The sequence below is a fragment of the Coptis chinensis genome, chromosome 8 (assembly GCF_015680905.1).
Source record: "Coptis chinensis isolate HL-2020 chromosome 8, ASM1568090v1, whole genome shotgun sequence".
NCBI classification, from domain to species: Eukaryota; Viridiplantae; Streptophyta; class Magnoliopsida; order Ranunculales; family Ranunculaceae; genus Coptis; species Coptis chinensis.
Genome location: NC_141463.1, coordinates 59,909,509 through 59,923,888, shown reverse-complemented (window position 1 = coordinate 59,923,888; position 14,380 = coordinate 59,909,509). Strand labels below are relative to the sequence as shown.

At 38.6% G+C, this 14,380-nt stretch overlaps 1 protein-coding gene across 1 annotated transcript; it reads right to left on the bottom strand.

Annotated features, from left to right (window-relative positions):
• Positions 1-1,657: 1,657 nt before the first annotated feature.
• LOC147482226 (uncharacterized) lies at positions 1,658-4,826 on the bottom strand. Its single transcript, XM_086579243.1, is given in 2 exon segments — positions 1,658-2,740; positions 2,742-4,826. Coding segments are annotated over 2 exon segments (2,820 nt in total). The 5' UTR covers positions 4,479-4,826.
• Between the last annotated feature and the right edge of the window lie 9,554 nt (positions 4,827-14,380).

The window sequence follows — 14,380 nt, the reverse complement described above, 5'->3', positions numbered from 1 at the left end:
GCCTATAGAACACGGTTTGCATGCATAGACCTAGTGGTCATGGTGCGTGTTGCACTGGCTGAGTTAGGGTTCCCAACATCCCCTCGCCCTTGAGAAGAGGCTTGTCCGCAAGCCTTAAACGATGGATAACGGTTCTGAATAGTAGCATCATCTTCCCAAGTAGCTTCTTCAACTGAAAAACCGTCCCACTGAATTAACCACTGTAACTCGGAGCCTTGGTATCTTGAGTCCAATACTGTCATTGGTACCCAGCTAAATTCATCTGCATGTACTGGTAACTCTGTAGAAACAATTGTTCTTGCTCCCAATGATTGCTTTAATGCCGAAACATGGAACACGGGGTGTATTTTGCATGTAGTAGGTAGATCCAATTTGTAGGCAACTGTACCAATTCTGCTTACTATTGGAAATGGCCCATAGAACTTTGGAGAAAGTTTTGAATACGATTGCATTGCTGCGGTGCTTTGTCGATATGGCTGGAGGCGTAAATATACCCAATCATTCACTGCAAACTCCCTTTCTGTTCTTTTAGCATCTGTATAAATCTTCATTCTATTTTGAGCTTCAGCCATGTTGGACTTGAGTAGTTGAAGTGTGCGGTCTCTATCTCTTAGAGTAATATCGACTGCATGAACTGCTGTTGAGCCTGGTATATGGGCTAAAATGGAGGGAGGTACACGGCTGTAGACTGCTTCAAATGGAGTCATTTTAATTGCTGAGTGATACGTGGTATTATACCACCATTCGGCCCAAGGAAGGCAATTCACCCAAGTGCTTGGACGTTCGCCTGCAAAGCATCTCAAATAACATTCTAATGTGCGATTTGTGACTTCAGTTTGTCCATCCGATTGAGGGTGATAGGCGGAACTGTGACACAGTTGTGTTCCTTGTGAACAGAAAAAAGCTTCCCGAAGGTCCGATGAAAATCGGATCTCTATCAGCGACTATTGAGCGAGGTGGCCCGTGCGGTTTAACTATGTCTCGGATGAAAACATTAGCAATAGAGCTTGCAAAGTGTAAGGATGTGCTAGAATTTGAAATGCGATATATTTTGAGTCCGTCTACTACCACAAGAATAACTGTTTTGTTGAGGGGCCGTGGAAGGCCTTCAATAAAATCCATGGATATATCGAGCCAAACGTCATCGGGGAATAGGTAATGGGTTGGGGGTGCGGGAGGAGAGATTGCTTGACTTTATTCTTTTGACATGTTACACATTGTGCTACAAAATTCTTCACTGCTTTGCTTTCATTCCTTGCCGGTAGAAACATGTTTGCGATCGTTTTAAATGCGTAAAATCACGAGTGTCCCATTTCTTTGGGGTAGCATGAAACTCAAAGAGAATGTTGTCGCACCATGCAGAGTTAGGGGCAACCACTATGCGTCCTTTATAACGCAAGATGCTTTGATCAAACGTAAAAAACTTACGTGCTGAGGAGTTGGCTTGGATAGCGATAATGATTTTTTTTCATTCTTTGGATCGTTGGTGCATTCTTTCGATGTCGACAATGCCTTCAAAGTTTGGAGTAGATAGCGCCAAATAGAGTATTTTCGAGAGAGGAGTCTTGAGAGAGGATGTTTGCTTTATTGAGGCTGCACGAGCGATTGCAGATTTAAATGTCGTAGCCAAGTAACTTTGAAACCCATTTTCTTTGCTCTAATGTAGAAAGCGGCGCTCTTGAAAATATTTTAAGGTACGATGATCTGTGAAAACTTTGAAATGTCTGCCAAGTAAGTAAGGTCTCCACTTGTGGACTGAAGCGATTATTGCCATCATCTCTTTATCATAGATAGGTAGATTAAGATTTTTCCCTGCCAGAGCTTTACTAAAATATGCTAAGGGTCGGCCTTGTTGCATAAGGACTGCGCCTAAGCCAGAGCCACAAGCATCACATTCAATAGAGAATTCGAGTGAGAAATCAGGGAGTGCTAAGACTGGTGTTGTGGTCATTGCGACTTTGAGAGTGTTGAACGCTTCTGTAGCTTCAACCGTCCACTTGTACGAGTCTTTCTTGAGTAACTGTGTTAACGGTGCGCTTATTTTACCATAATCTTTAACAAATTTCCTGTAATAACCTGTCAAGCCAAGAAATCCCCGTAATCCTTTGAGAGATGTAGGTACTGGCCAGTTTGTCACAGCGCTGATTTTGTCATTGTCAACTGATACACCTGAGGCCCCAATGATATGTCCTAGGTACGAAATTGAGGTTTGAGCAAACGAGCATTTAGAAGCCTTAACAAACAACGCATGTTTGCGTAGAATTTCCATGACCGCAGTGAGGTGCTGCAAGTGAGTCTCAAGGGATTTGCTGTAGACCAATATATCATCGAAAAAGACTAGAACAAACTTCCGTAAATAAGGTCGAAACAACTCGTTCATTAAGCTTTGGAAGGTCGATGGTGCATTTGAAAGTCCGAAGGGCATCACAAGGAATTCATAGTGTCCATCGTGTGTACGAAAGGTTGTCTTATGTATATCTCCCTCATGGACCCTTATTAGGTGATATCCAGCCCGAAGATCTAATTTGGAGAATATTGTTGCACCGTTGAGCTCATCTAATAGTTCATCCACGATAGGAATAGGAAATTTATCTTTAATGGTTATGTTGTTTAAAGCTCGATAATCAACACAAAGTCTCCAAGATCCATCTTTCTTCTTAACTAGTAACACTGGAGATGAAAACGGGCTAACGCTCGGGCGAATGAATCCTGTATCTCACAGTTCTAGCTTGCACTATCTTCTCGATTTCTGTCTTTTGAAAATGTGGATATCTATAAGGTCTAACACTAACAGGATTGGAATTATCTATCAGTGGAATTCTATGGTCGTGTGAACGTGAAGGTGACAGTGCTGGAGGAATACCAAATATGTCTTGAAAACATAATAAAACTACCCTGATAGCCTCGTGTTCTGAATGTGGTAATGTCACCTCTGTGTTCTTCGACTCAGCTGCATGTAGTGATAGTAGAAATCCATGTTGTTCCTGCTGTAAAGCCTTGCGCATATTTGGGCCATCGATCAAATGGGCTATTGGAGATCCCGTCCCAATAACTGTGTAGAACTGGTCCTTGCTGGTAAACTGCATGACGAGTTGTTTGAAGTCCCAAGTGATTCGACATAGTGAGCATAACCACTGTGTGCCCAATACAACGTCACATCCTTTAATGTCTAAAACACAGAAATTTGTAGTGAATATGTAACCTTGAAGGTTGAGCGTGACGTTCAAACGCGAGCCATGGCATTGTAAAAATCCTCCATTAGCAATTAATACAGCAAACGTCTGTTTTTGTGTGATAGAAAGTCCGCAGCTGCGAACTATGCTTGGGTGTATGAAATTGTGGGTAGACCCTGAGTCCATGAGGACTGATAAGGGCTTACTTTTGCAGTAAACTATAGCACGCATCGTAGTTGAGCTCATGGTGCCTGTGAGAGCATATAGTGAGATTTCTACTGCTCCATCATCTTGTGGCTCGTTTGTGGTTGCATCATGATATTCTTCATCATAGACTTGGTATGCAGCGTCCATAAGTAAGAGTTGAGGCTTTTGACAGATGTGACCCGGCTTGTATATTTTATCACAGTTAAAACAGAGGCCTTTAGCACGCCTTTCTTGTTGTTCTGCCCAAGAGAGTCTTTTAACCCCTGTAGGAAGTAAACTTGTAGTGGCATTAGTTTTAGTGGATGGCTGTGGAATAGGGGGTCGATGGTACAGACGGTTAGGAGGTCTGTTGGTGCTGTGAGATAGTGATGTGTTTGTGGTCTTGATTGCATCCTCGTGTTTGAGTGCAAGGTCAATACCATGACTAAGGCTTAAAGGATTGTGAATACGAACTCCAGCTTGAATCTCAGCTTTTAACCCGGACACAAAAAGGCTAACCTGATGTTGATCTTGAATACCAGGTACAAGGTTTATGAGAGTCTCAAAACTGGTAATATATTCGGGAACGGTACCTTGCTGAGTTAGTTTTGACAAAGAGCTCATGGGATCAATATGCTTCCTGGAGCCAAATCGTTTGCACAGAGACGTAGAAAACTGTCTCCAAGTAAGTTCGCCGAGGGACTGATTTAGCCACCGATACCATGCTATTGCGTCTCCCTTAAGATGGATAGACGCCATTATCACTTTCTGCTCCTCAGAAATAGGGTTTAAAATGAAGAATTGCTCCGCCTGGAATAGCCAACTCTCTGGGTCTTCTCCCTCAAATCGGGGAAAATCAAGGCGTAACGGTCGACCTTGGATGATGGGTTGCTGGTGTTGTCTTTGCTGAATTGGATTAGTGTTAGATGAATTTGGGTTGAAGGAGTTCTGGTTGGGGTCATCTAACTTTGCTAAGAGCCGCTGCATGTTGGTGGTTAGGTCGTTGAGGAGGGTGGTGTGGTTGTTGAGCGTGGTGGTGTTGTTGTCAATAGCAGTGGTATGATTTGCGAGAGTGGTGTTATGGCGGCCAGTGAGTTCTTCGAGTTCTTTCACTGTCATGATGAAACCCGAAAAAAAAAATCGAACCTTGCTCTGAAACTAGATGATAGGATCTAGATCCTATATAGAACAATTGATCGCTTGATTGGTCGATCCACCACCTTTGATCTTTTGATTAGAAGATCTAACTACCAAACCTTAAGGCTTAAAAGAGATATATTTATTATCCTTCGTATTACAACCTAAAGCAACCTTATATAATGGTTGAGATATGCTAAATAAGGAATCCTACTATATTAGGAATCTAATAATAAGAAACTACTAAAATAAATATATGCCTATAGAACACGGTTTGCATGCATAGACCTAGTGGTCATGGTGCGTGTCACACTGGCTGAGTTAGGGTTCCCAACAGCATGACAAGCATATATTGAGAAAAGATTTCAAAGTGGGTCAAAAAGTTTTGTTATACAACTCAAGATTACACATTTTTCTAGGAAAATCAAAAACTCGATGGTCTGGTCCTTTCACCGTCTCTGCTGTCACCCCTTATGGGGCTATTTTTTGAAAAACGTAAATGATGACAGCGAATTTCAAGTAAATGGCCAATGCCTTAAACATTATCATGAGTTGCACTCTCCAGATGTCGAAGAGACTCTTCTCAATGATCCAGTCTACATAGACTAATAGATTCGATGGTGTACTTCTTTCCATGTGTTTAAACAGAGAAAGTATGCCATTTGGGTAGCCGGGCCCTCTTCTATTTTCTTTTCTAAAAATCCCTAGAGTGTGTGGTTGCAAGCGCCGGGACCATAGTTCACAAAAACTCTACTTCATAATTGAGTATAAATGTTTTCTGATAATCGAGCAAACGTGCCTTCCGGAAAACAATGGGTACCAAAAATTTCAACTCCTTCGTTCTCCTCCCTTTTCTATTCTCTTCCTCGCGAACTCCAACTCATCATTTGGTGCAAATCTCACCCATCTCGAATAGGTAATGGTCGTAGTACTTTTGCTCGAAAGCGATGGGCGAAAAGGATGGGGTGGTGTATGAACTGTTCAACTCCTTTCTGTCCAGGTCTTGATCTTCTATCCGAGATGAGCCAGTATAAGGTATATTATTGTCTGACACCAGCTCAGCAGGATAAACTTCGTCGTCGTCCCATTGTTCCAAGTCTTAAGGATCTGACGTTAAAAGACTCACATTCGTCTTGAGGATCTAACGTTAAAAGACTCACATTCGTCTTGAGGATCTGACGTAAAAAGACTCAACATGTATATACTCGTTTTTTATTTTTCCCTTAGCACCAAGCATGGTGCCCAAAGAGAGTCGTGATATGCAACATTGGACATTTCCTAGTTCGTGCGGGCAATGGATTCCACCAGGCCAACCTCGATCGGTTTTCTATGTGACTGTATTAAGGGGCGGTTTGAGGCTATACCATATGTACTAAGGGTAATATTATTATTAGACCATTGCACATTGGTGGGGGATGGTACCGATCCCGAACCCTAGGCCCCAAAACATAAAAGGTTAAGCCACAATCGGCTAGATTGGGTTTGCCCGAGCCGACATGAAAGTTGCTCGAGTTAAATTTCATTTGTGATGTGTTGTTTTATTTGGACTTCTGGTGTTGTTGATACGTTCCTTTCGTCTTGTACATTTGTATATAAAAATTGTAAATAAATAAAAAATATATAATATATAATATATAATAATAAATAAATAAAATAAATAAATAAATAACTAAATAAATAACTAAATAAAAATAAATAAATAAAAAGGTTTGAATGTGATTTTGTCATATTACAGTGAATGACATTTTTAATGCCGATCGTTTTGATATATCATTGTTTCAATTTGGAGTTAAAACGAATCGAAATACTACATTTGAAATTTCGGAACACTTCGGGACATAAGGGGAATTTTTGGAATTCATTTGGGTTTGGGCCAAAAATTGGACCTGACCCAAAATCACAGACCCGTTTACAAAAACCCACACGCGGGGCACCCACGCGTCCATCCCTCACATTTCTTCCCCCTCAAAATCCGGATCTTGGTCTCCCTCACACTCACCTCGCGCACGCGACTAGACAGACCTGAATTCAACCCGCGCACGTGGGCTAAACTCCACCAATTCGAACTCCCTTCCTCCAACACCATCTCCTCCATCACTCCTAGCAATTTCCACCCTCAAAAATTCATCTAGACCTTCCTATGGCAGCACGAAGGAGAATCACAGTTGAGAGAAATTTTGAAAATCTCTACAATTTCGGGATGTTTCATCCATTTTTTGATGAAGAAATTGCTAGTAGAGAGTGGGAATATCTCTTGCATCGAACTCCAGCTGATTATTCCGAAGATTTGGTGTTGAAATTTTACGACAATGGAGGTTTCCGGGGTGATGAATTTTGGATTACGGCGGATGGGTTGGAACGTTAACTCACGATGGAGTTAATATCGAATACAGCACATATTCCAATAAACTCTGATAGTCCGACCCTGTTGTTGTCAGAGTATCCGACTACGAAGGACTTAATGTTTGACACGCTTCTCGAGGGAGAGTACAATAATGGCTCGAACTGGGTGTACCAGCACTCGCTCAGACAAAACCAACTAGCCGTCACTCAATGGCTGGCGTACAACGTCATTGGAACTTCAAAGACGTCTGACGTGAACAAGACATTCTTGCACCTGCTGTGGATCCTCCAGGAGAAGAAGAACACTTTCTGTATGGTCCATAACCTGGGCCATATTCTTACGACCGCGTCAAACAAGTCAGCTCCTCTTGTTGTACTTGTTACTCAGCTTATGCTTAACTTAGGGTTCCAGTCCGCTACTCCTTTCATTCCAACAAGGTCTTTCGAGAATTTTGGAATTTTCGAGACTTGTGTTCTGGACCACTGGGACCTAGTAGCTAGAGATGATATTGAGCGTGATAACGAACCTCCTCCTCCCCCTTCACCACCCGACTGTTTTAATGAGGCTACCATGCGCCGAATCAACACTCCCATGGAAGCCTTGAGACACATGAACACAAGTATCCGCAGGATGTTTCTTCGTCAGGAAGAGATGCTTACTTCCTAAAATGACTTCCAGCAAGAAATGCGCAATCACCAAGGCCATTTCTAGAGAATGATGATGGCAAATCAGCGGCAATTCCAAGATCAATTGCTACAGTCTATAGGCCACATTCCAGACCAGTTAGCTCAGCCAGAAGTTCGTCGGGGGACGACGTAGAAACCCGAGTTCATCTTCTGCTAACCCGGAGGATTCCCAGTAGCTGTTTATTTCCCTTGGCTTATAAATGACTATGTCATTTATTTCCTTTATGCATTGCATTTTTAGTTTTCTTGTGATAAAAATATTATATATCTGTTGTTCTCATAATTTTGTATCTCCAGATGGTTTGAATGAGAAATTATTTATGTTATGCAATTATTGTACTTTCTAATATGTGAGTTTGTTCCTTGATGCATTGGGCCTACTCTCAAAGCCAAACGGTCAGAAGCCCAACGGTCAGATGCCCAACGGTCAGAAATCTAATTATAAATACAACTCTCATTTTCCACCTTCACTCATCCCTTTCTCTCACTTTTCACACTTCACACACAAATTCTCATTTTCTTGATCATAATGAATCCAATCAAGCAATGGAAAAGGAGCAACGCGAATGGGCTATCACAGTATTCGTGATAACAGTGTTTATCATTATTCTCCTGTCACTCATGCATAACATGATCCAGAACATCTAGATCTATGTAACCATTTTTTTTTCTGACTTTCATTTTGTATATTGGTATGGTGTGTTAAATAATTCTCACACATTTTTCGGGTTACGTATTAAATAGAGAAGTTTCGTATTAAATATTTGTGTATATTAGTTGTCTTTTCCTCTCTAAAAAAAATAAAAAATAATAATAATAATAATAAATAAATAAATAAACAAACCATAACAAAGAAAGACCATCCAAAACTCACCAAATTAATTAATTGATACTTATGCTGTTCAGAGAAGACTGCGCACGCTACAAGGTACGCATAACACTTGTCACACATGCAGCTCGATTATTCTATCCATAGGCTATTACTGAGGTCTGATAATCATTTCTGAAATTACGTGTAAGTCTAACTACCCTGTGAAACTTTCCTCCATATTTTCTAACATTGAAACATCTCATTAATTGTTTTTGGAAATCTAACATAACAAGACTTACTATGGATCCCCATTGTTGCTGTTCATAATCACATGGGTCATTAACTACACTTGGAATCCAGATTGGTACAGACTCATAGATTGGCTATAAATCTCTTCTTTTTCAGCCATTCTCATTCAAACAATTCTCACTATCCTTCCCTCAGTAATACTACCAATGGATCAACCAAGAAAAATAATGCCCGAGAAAGACTACCTAAAAGTTTTGGAAGATGGCCGGTTTTATCCTTATTTTGATATTGAAATAATACGTCGGGGATGGACGCCTCTTCTATATCATTCAGCAGCTTGTTATTCCCAAGAATTGGTTTTGATGTTCTACCAATTTATAGAACCTGAGAATGGAAAATTCTACTTCAATGCTTATGGACGACGATTGGAATTGACTAGGGAAATTATCTCCGACATACTTCAAATTAGGGGTGTAAAAACGGCCCTCAAGCCCTCGGCCCGCCCGACCCGACCCGGCCCATAGACAAAAAAAGCCCTCAAATTTAAGCCCGCATGCAATTTGAGGGCAGGGCTGGCCCGACCCTCATGTTTTGAGGGGAGGGTAAGGGCCTAGATATGGAAACATGAGGGCCCCCTCACCGACCCTCTAAAGCCCCTCACAAAGCCCGTATTAAGGCCCCATTGATATTTAGATTTTCTAAACAAAATTACGATAATAATACCCTTAGTTGTACGTATAATGTCCTTGATGGAGGTTCTCTCTCTTGTAATGAATATATTGTTAGAATATGTGAAAATATTCTATAGGATACAGCTGTATTATATGGATATATCTCTATCCTATAGAATATATTGTATATGTTAATGAAGTTTGATAGGTTTTCAATAATTTTTGTAATGAATATGTTAATCAGTTAATGAAATCTGATAAAAACCAAATATGTTAATGAAGTCTAAACAAGTTGTATTCAAGAGTTTTGAATAATTGACAAGTTGTACAGCTCGGCCCATAGACCCGGCCCTCAGGCCCAGCCCACAGTTTTCTAAAGGGGGCTGAGGTGAGGGCAATGGCTGTATAATTCAAGTGTTGGCCCTCACAGGCCCGGCCCTCATAGCATAAGGGGGCTGGGCCAGTCCGTCCCTCAAATCATATGGGCTTTATGATTTGAGGGCTGGGCTGGCCCGGCCCGACCCATTTTACACCCCTACTTCAAATACCAATGAATACCCAGGACTGCCTTTTTCCAGAGTCATCATTTGATTCTGTCAAAAGTTTACTAAGACCTACCATATCTTATGGCGAAGTGGGAAATAAACATCACGTTGTTCTTCATCGCTCTTTGAAACAGAATCAACGAGTCGTACTCCACTGGTTGGGACACAATGTGATCGGTACATCTCACCAATCAGAAGTCACAAAGACTCAACTTCACCTACTTTGGATTTTGCAGACTCAAAGAGATGATTTTTGTCTAATCCAACAACTGTGGAATGTGATCACCAGGAAAACAAGAAAGTCAGCACCTCTACCTCTATCCACTTTAGTCACGCAAATTATGATGCGTTGGGGTTATCCAGTCATTTCTCCAGAAACACCACTTCAAAGAGCACATATCAGCGTACTCCAAACAGATTACTTCATTGGTTTTTGGACTCCTGATACTCTGACAGATGAACAGAACGACCCAAGCTCAAATCCTGACCGTTTCTTTGATGAAAATGCCATGCTAAAGTTTTTTAACCCCATGGAAGGCATTCAATTTCTTCATCACAGCATGCGGGAACTACACGCTCGTCAGAATATCATCATTACAACTCTTAAGGATTTCCAAGAATGTCAAGCAAAGCATGATGTTGAACAGGAGGAAATCTTGGAAAATCATTCTCGGTCCTTGCAGAATCACGCTCTCCTTATGGAAAATCAAACTACACTCTCTGCCAGCCAAGAGGACATTTAGATGCAGCTCGGCCAACAAATGGAAGAACTAAACAGTCTGGTGCACGATATGCGTCTCCAAGATCAACATAATAATCCATAATTTTCTAATATTACTAAGTCAATAAATAAATAATCGTATATGTTATTACATTTTTCATCGTATTATGAATTTTGTCTTACCTTTGTGTCTTCTTCTGTATGAAATGCTTAATAGGATTGTCATCATTTGCGTTGTGATAGGAAGATGGGATAGTGCTAAAAATAAATTTTCAAAATCTATGCTCATTCTGAGTGCAAGAAAATGTGATAGTGCTAAAAGATATAGGTCATGATGCTTATAGAATGTCCATATCATGGAGTAGGATCCTACCAAGTATGTTTCACCTCTCTAACTTCATAAATGGGTGTGGATGCTTATAGAATGTCCATATCATCATGGAGTAAGATCTTGCCAAGTTGTATAATAATATGATGTCCTAAATAAATTTCATGAGTGCTGTTTGGGGGTAGTGTGATAAGCACCCAAAAGTGTATTATGAAACCCCATTGAGACATATAAATTTAGTTAATTATGTGTTTAATAATCATGAAATAAATATGTTTTCATACTTTTGCAGGTATTCGCAGTAAACATGGAAATATTATTTAAACCTGCGATAAAGCACGAGGAACGACATATATATGAATTTTTCCAAATCCACACAGAAGCATCAAACTTCCGAAGCTCCTACCTCTTGAACCAGGACTCCGAATGCGACAAGTGAGCTGCTCAGACAATCAGGGCGATGAACTCTACGCATAGGCGGGAAGTTGTAAAATTGCCCAAAGACCGGACCGCCACTGGATTGCACATAGGACCCACTATGCGGGCCTGCAAGATTGGATGAGTCATCAATCATGGAGCATGTCAAGACAAAAATGACAAATTATTGGTGCAAAGTTGACACCTTGCATGTAATTAATTAGATTAGGTGTTAATAGTGAAAAAAAGGCAAGGTGTCACTTTGTTTTAATGTGGTGGATAAAAATGAAGTAAATGTGGTTTGATGTTTCACATGGGAGGAAATGAGATGTCTCTCAAATGGAGAAGAAAACAAAACAAGGGGGGACACTCCATTTACTCCATTGACTTCTTTTTCCTTACCTTGTACTATTTTAGTTCCTTAGTCATTTTGGATTATTTTAGTTTTAGTTTGGTAAGAAAAGCTTGTAATAGTTTTAATGGAGGAAACTTTGGTTTTATTCTAGTTGAAAATAAATCAAAAGCAAGTGAGTTAGATAATTAGTCTTCTTTTTCCTTTTTCTCTCTCTTTTTTTGTACTTTCTAACTTGTAATCCTTCATCCCAAGGATCATGAGCTAACTTCTCCTTGGGGAGTTAATCAAACTCATGTGAGGGAAAAAGCTTTGTTGTTGGTTTGGTGGGTTGTTTAGGAAGAACAACTAGACCTACACCCTATCCCAAAATGATAGTTGGTGTAGTGTCTAGTTAGGGATCAAAGTGATGAGCTTAGAGATAAGTCATTGCTTTGGTTCCACTTGCTAGCATGTATGAGCTTAGAGATGAGCCATACATGTTAGGGATCAAGTTTTCTTCTATTAGACTTGTCTATGAGTTCTAGGAAGAATAAAATAAACTTATTAAAATCAACAACAAAAGTTAACGTCACATGAGGAGGATTAACTCTCCATATTTTCTTTTAGTAAATCGTATTGTGTTTTAGTTGCATTCACTTGAAACTTAATTTTTTTTATGTTTGTGTAGAAAAGAAACCTAGTATTAGTATTTAAACTTACTCACTAGTTCCCTAAGAGTAAAAACCAAGTTGAAGTTGTCCTAGACTTTAGGTTAGATCGAATCTTTACTCCAACTATATGAACAGGAAATTTTGTGAGTAAGGAAACTTTGAAATTGCACTTTTGTCAAATTAGAGAGACAATCTCTAACGTAGTAAAAAGTGGATATCACTGCTCATTAACGTATTTTGGTTTATTTTCAATAAAAATATATTCTGATTTGAAAATCCGCTAAATCACCATAAATCTAAGAAAACTATTATACAAGCTAGATCGAGTTTAACATAATTCTATTTGAAAATTACGGATTAATATCCTAAACCACAAAGTGAATAGGCTATCTCAATTTGATCTCTTAGTTTTCAAGTACTTATGCACCATAACCGCTGCTCATTAACGTATTTCGGTTTATTTTTAATAAAAATATATTCTGATTCGAAAATTTGCAACTAAATCACCATAAATCTAAGAAAACTATTATATAAGCTAGATCGAGTTTAAAATAATTCTATTTGAAAATTACGGATTAATATCCTAAACCACAAAGTGAAGAGACTATCTCAATTTGATCTCTTAGTTTCCAAGTACTTATGCACCATAATCGCTGGTCATTAAAATATTTTGGTTTATTTTCAATAAAAATATATTCTAATTCGAAAATTTGTGTGAGACATTTTGTAAAGCTTTTTCAACACACAAAATATTTAATAGATCCCGGGCGTATGCCCGGGACCAAAATCTAGTCTATATACTAAAGCAGAGACCTCTAAAAAAGATTTTTCTCTATCCTATATAGCACTCTAATATGAAAGATAGTATTTTCTCTCTCCTATGTGGCACTCTAATATGAAAGATAGTATTTTATAAATAGCCTACAATCCCACGTATATGGAACCTCTTTGGAGATTTTGAGTGTATTTCTAATTCTTATATTTGGAGAGTTTGAGTGTATTTCCAATTCTTATATATTTGATCAAATAAAAAAATTGTTAAAAAATAGGTGATTTGTAGAAGGTAATTTCCTATTACGAATCAAACTATTTGGAGAGTTTGAGTGTATTTCTAATTTTTATATTTGGAGAGTTTAAGTGTATTTCCAATTTTTATATATTTGATCAAATAAAAAAAATTGCTAAAAAATATGTGATTTGTAGAAGGTAATTTTCTATTACAAATCAAACATTTTTAGTGTTCCAATTCTTATATATTTGATCAAATAAAAAAAAATTGCTAAAAAATAAGTGATTTGTATAAGTTAATTCTCTATTACAAATCATACACTTTTCGTGTATATGATAAAGCACCGACTTATTTCGAATATATCTTTAACGAGGCCTAAAAAATACTATATATTCTTTAGTTAATAACTTATTATAGGGTGTAAAATCATTTCCGACGGTTCCCCACATTCTCTAAGGATTATGTGAGATATACCGAATTAGAACACTCAAAATGTTATTCGCATAACCCTGTCATATACCTAGAATTTGCATTTGTTGTTGGTTATTAACTTCTTAAGAATTAGACCAATATACTTCCCGAGTAAGTCCCCGAATACCCATTACGCACTCTCACATTTTTAACATATGCACTTTTCTTCATTTTCGTTTTTCTTTCTTGGATCTCATTATGATTTTCAAACACATGCATGCTACAATATGATAATACATATTAAAAGTCTAAACCTGTAAAAAGAACATCGGCTTATTATGAAGGGGTACTTTTATTTGCACATTTGATTTATGCTTCTTTGTATGGCATTGTTTCTTTAGACAATCTAATGATATATCTAATAATCATCCAAACACAATCTCTCACATATATACACTCAAACGCTCAATTCAGAAAATGCCAAAATTAACACGAGATCAAATTCCAAGGTGCAAACTCTCCAAAGTTCTTTCTCATTAATGTAGAGAGCTATGGTTCTATATATCTGTTTAAGAACACTATAAAAAGATCGGACGATCACCGATAGTCATATTTGGAAGACAGGTAAATGTAATGCATATAATGTTGTTTTTCTATTCAATGTATATAGAGCAATAGAGTACGTTT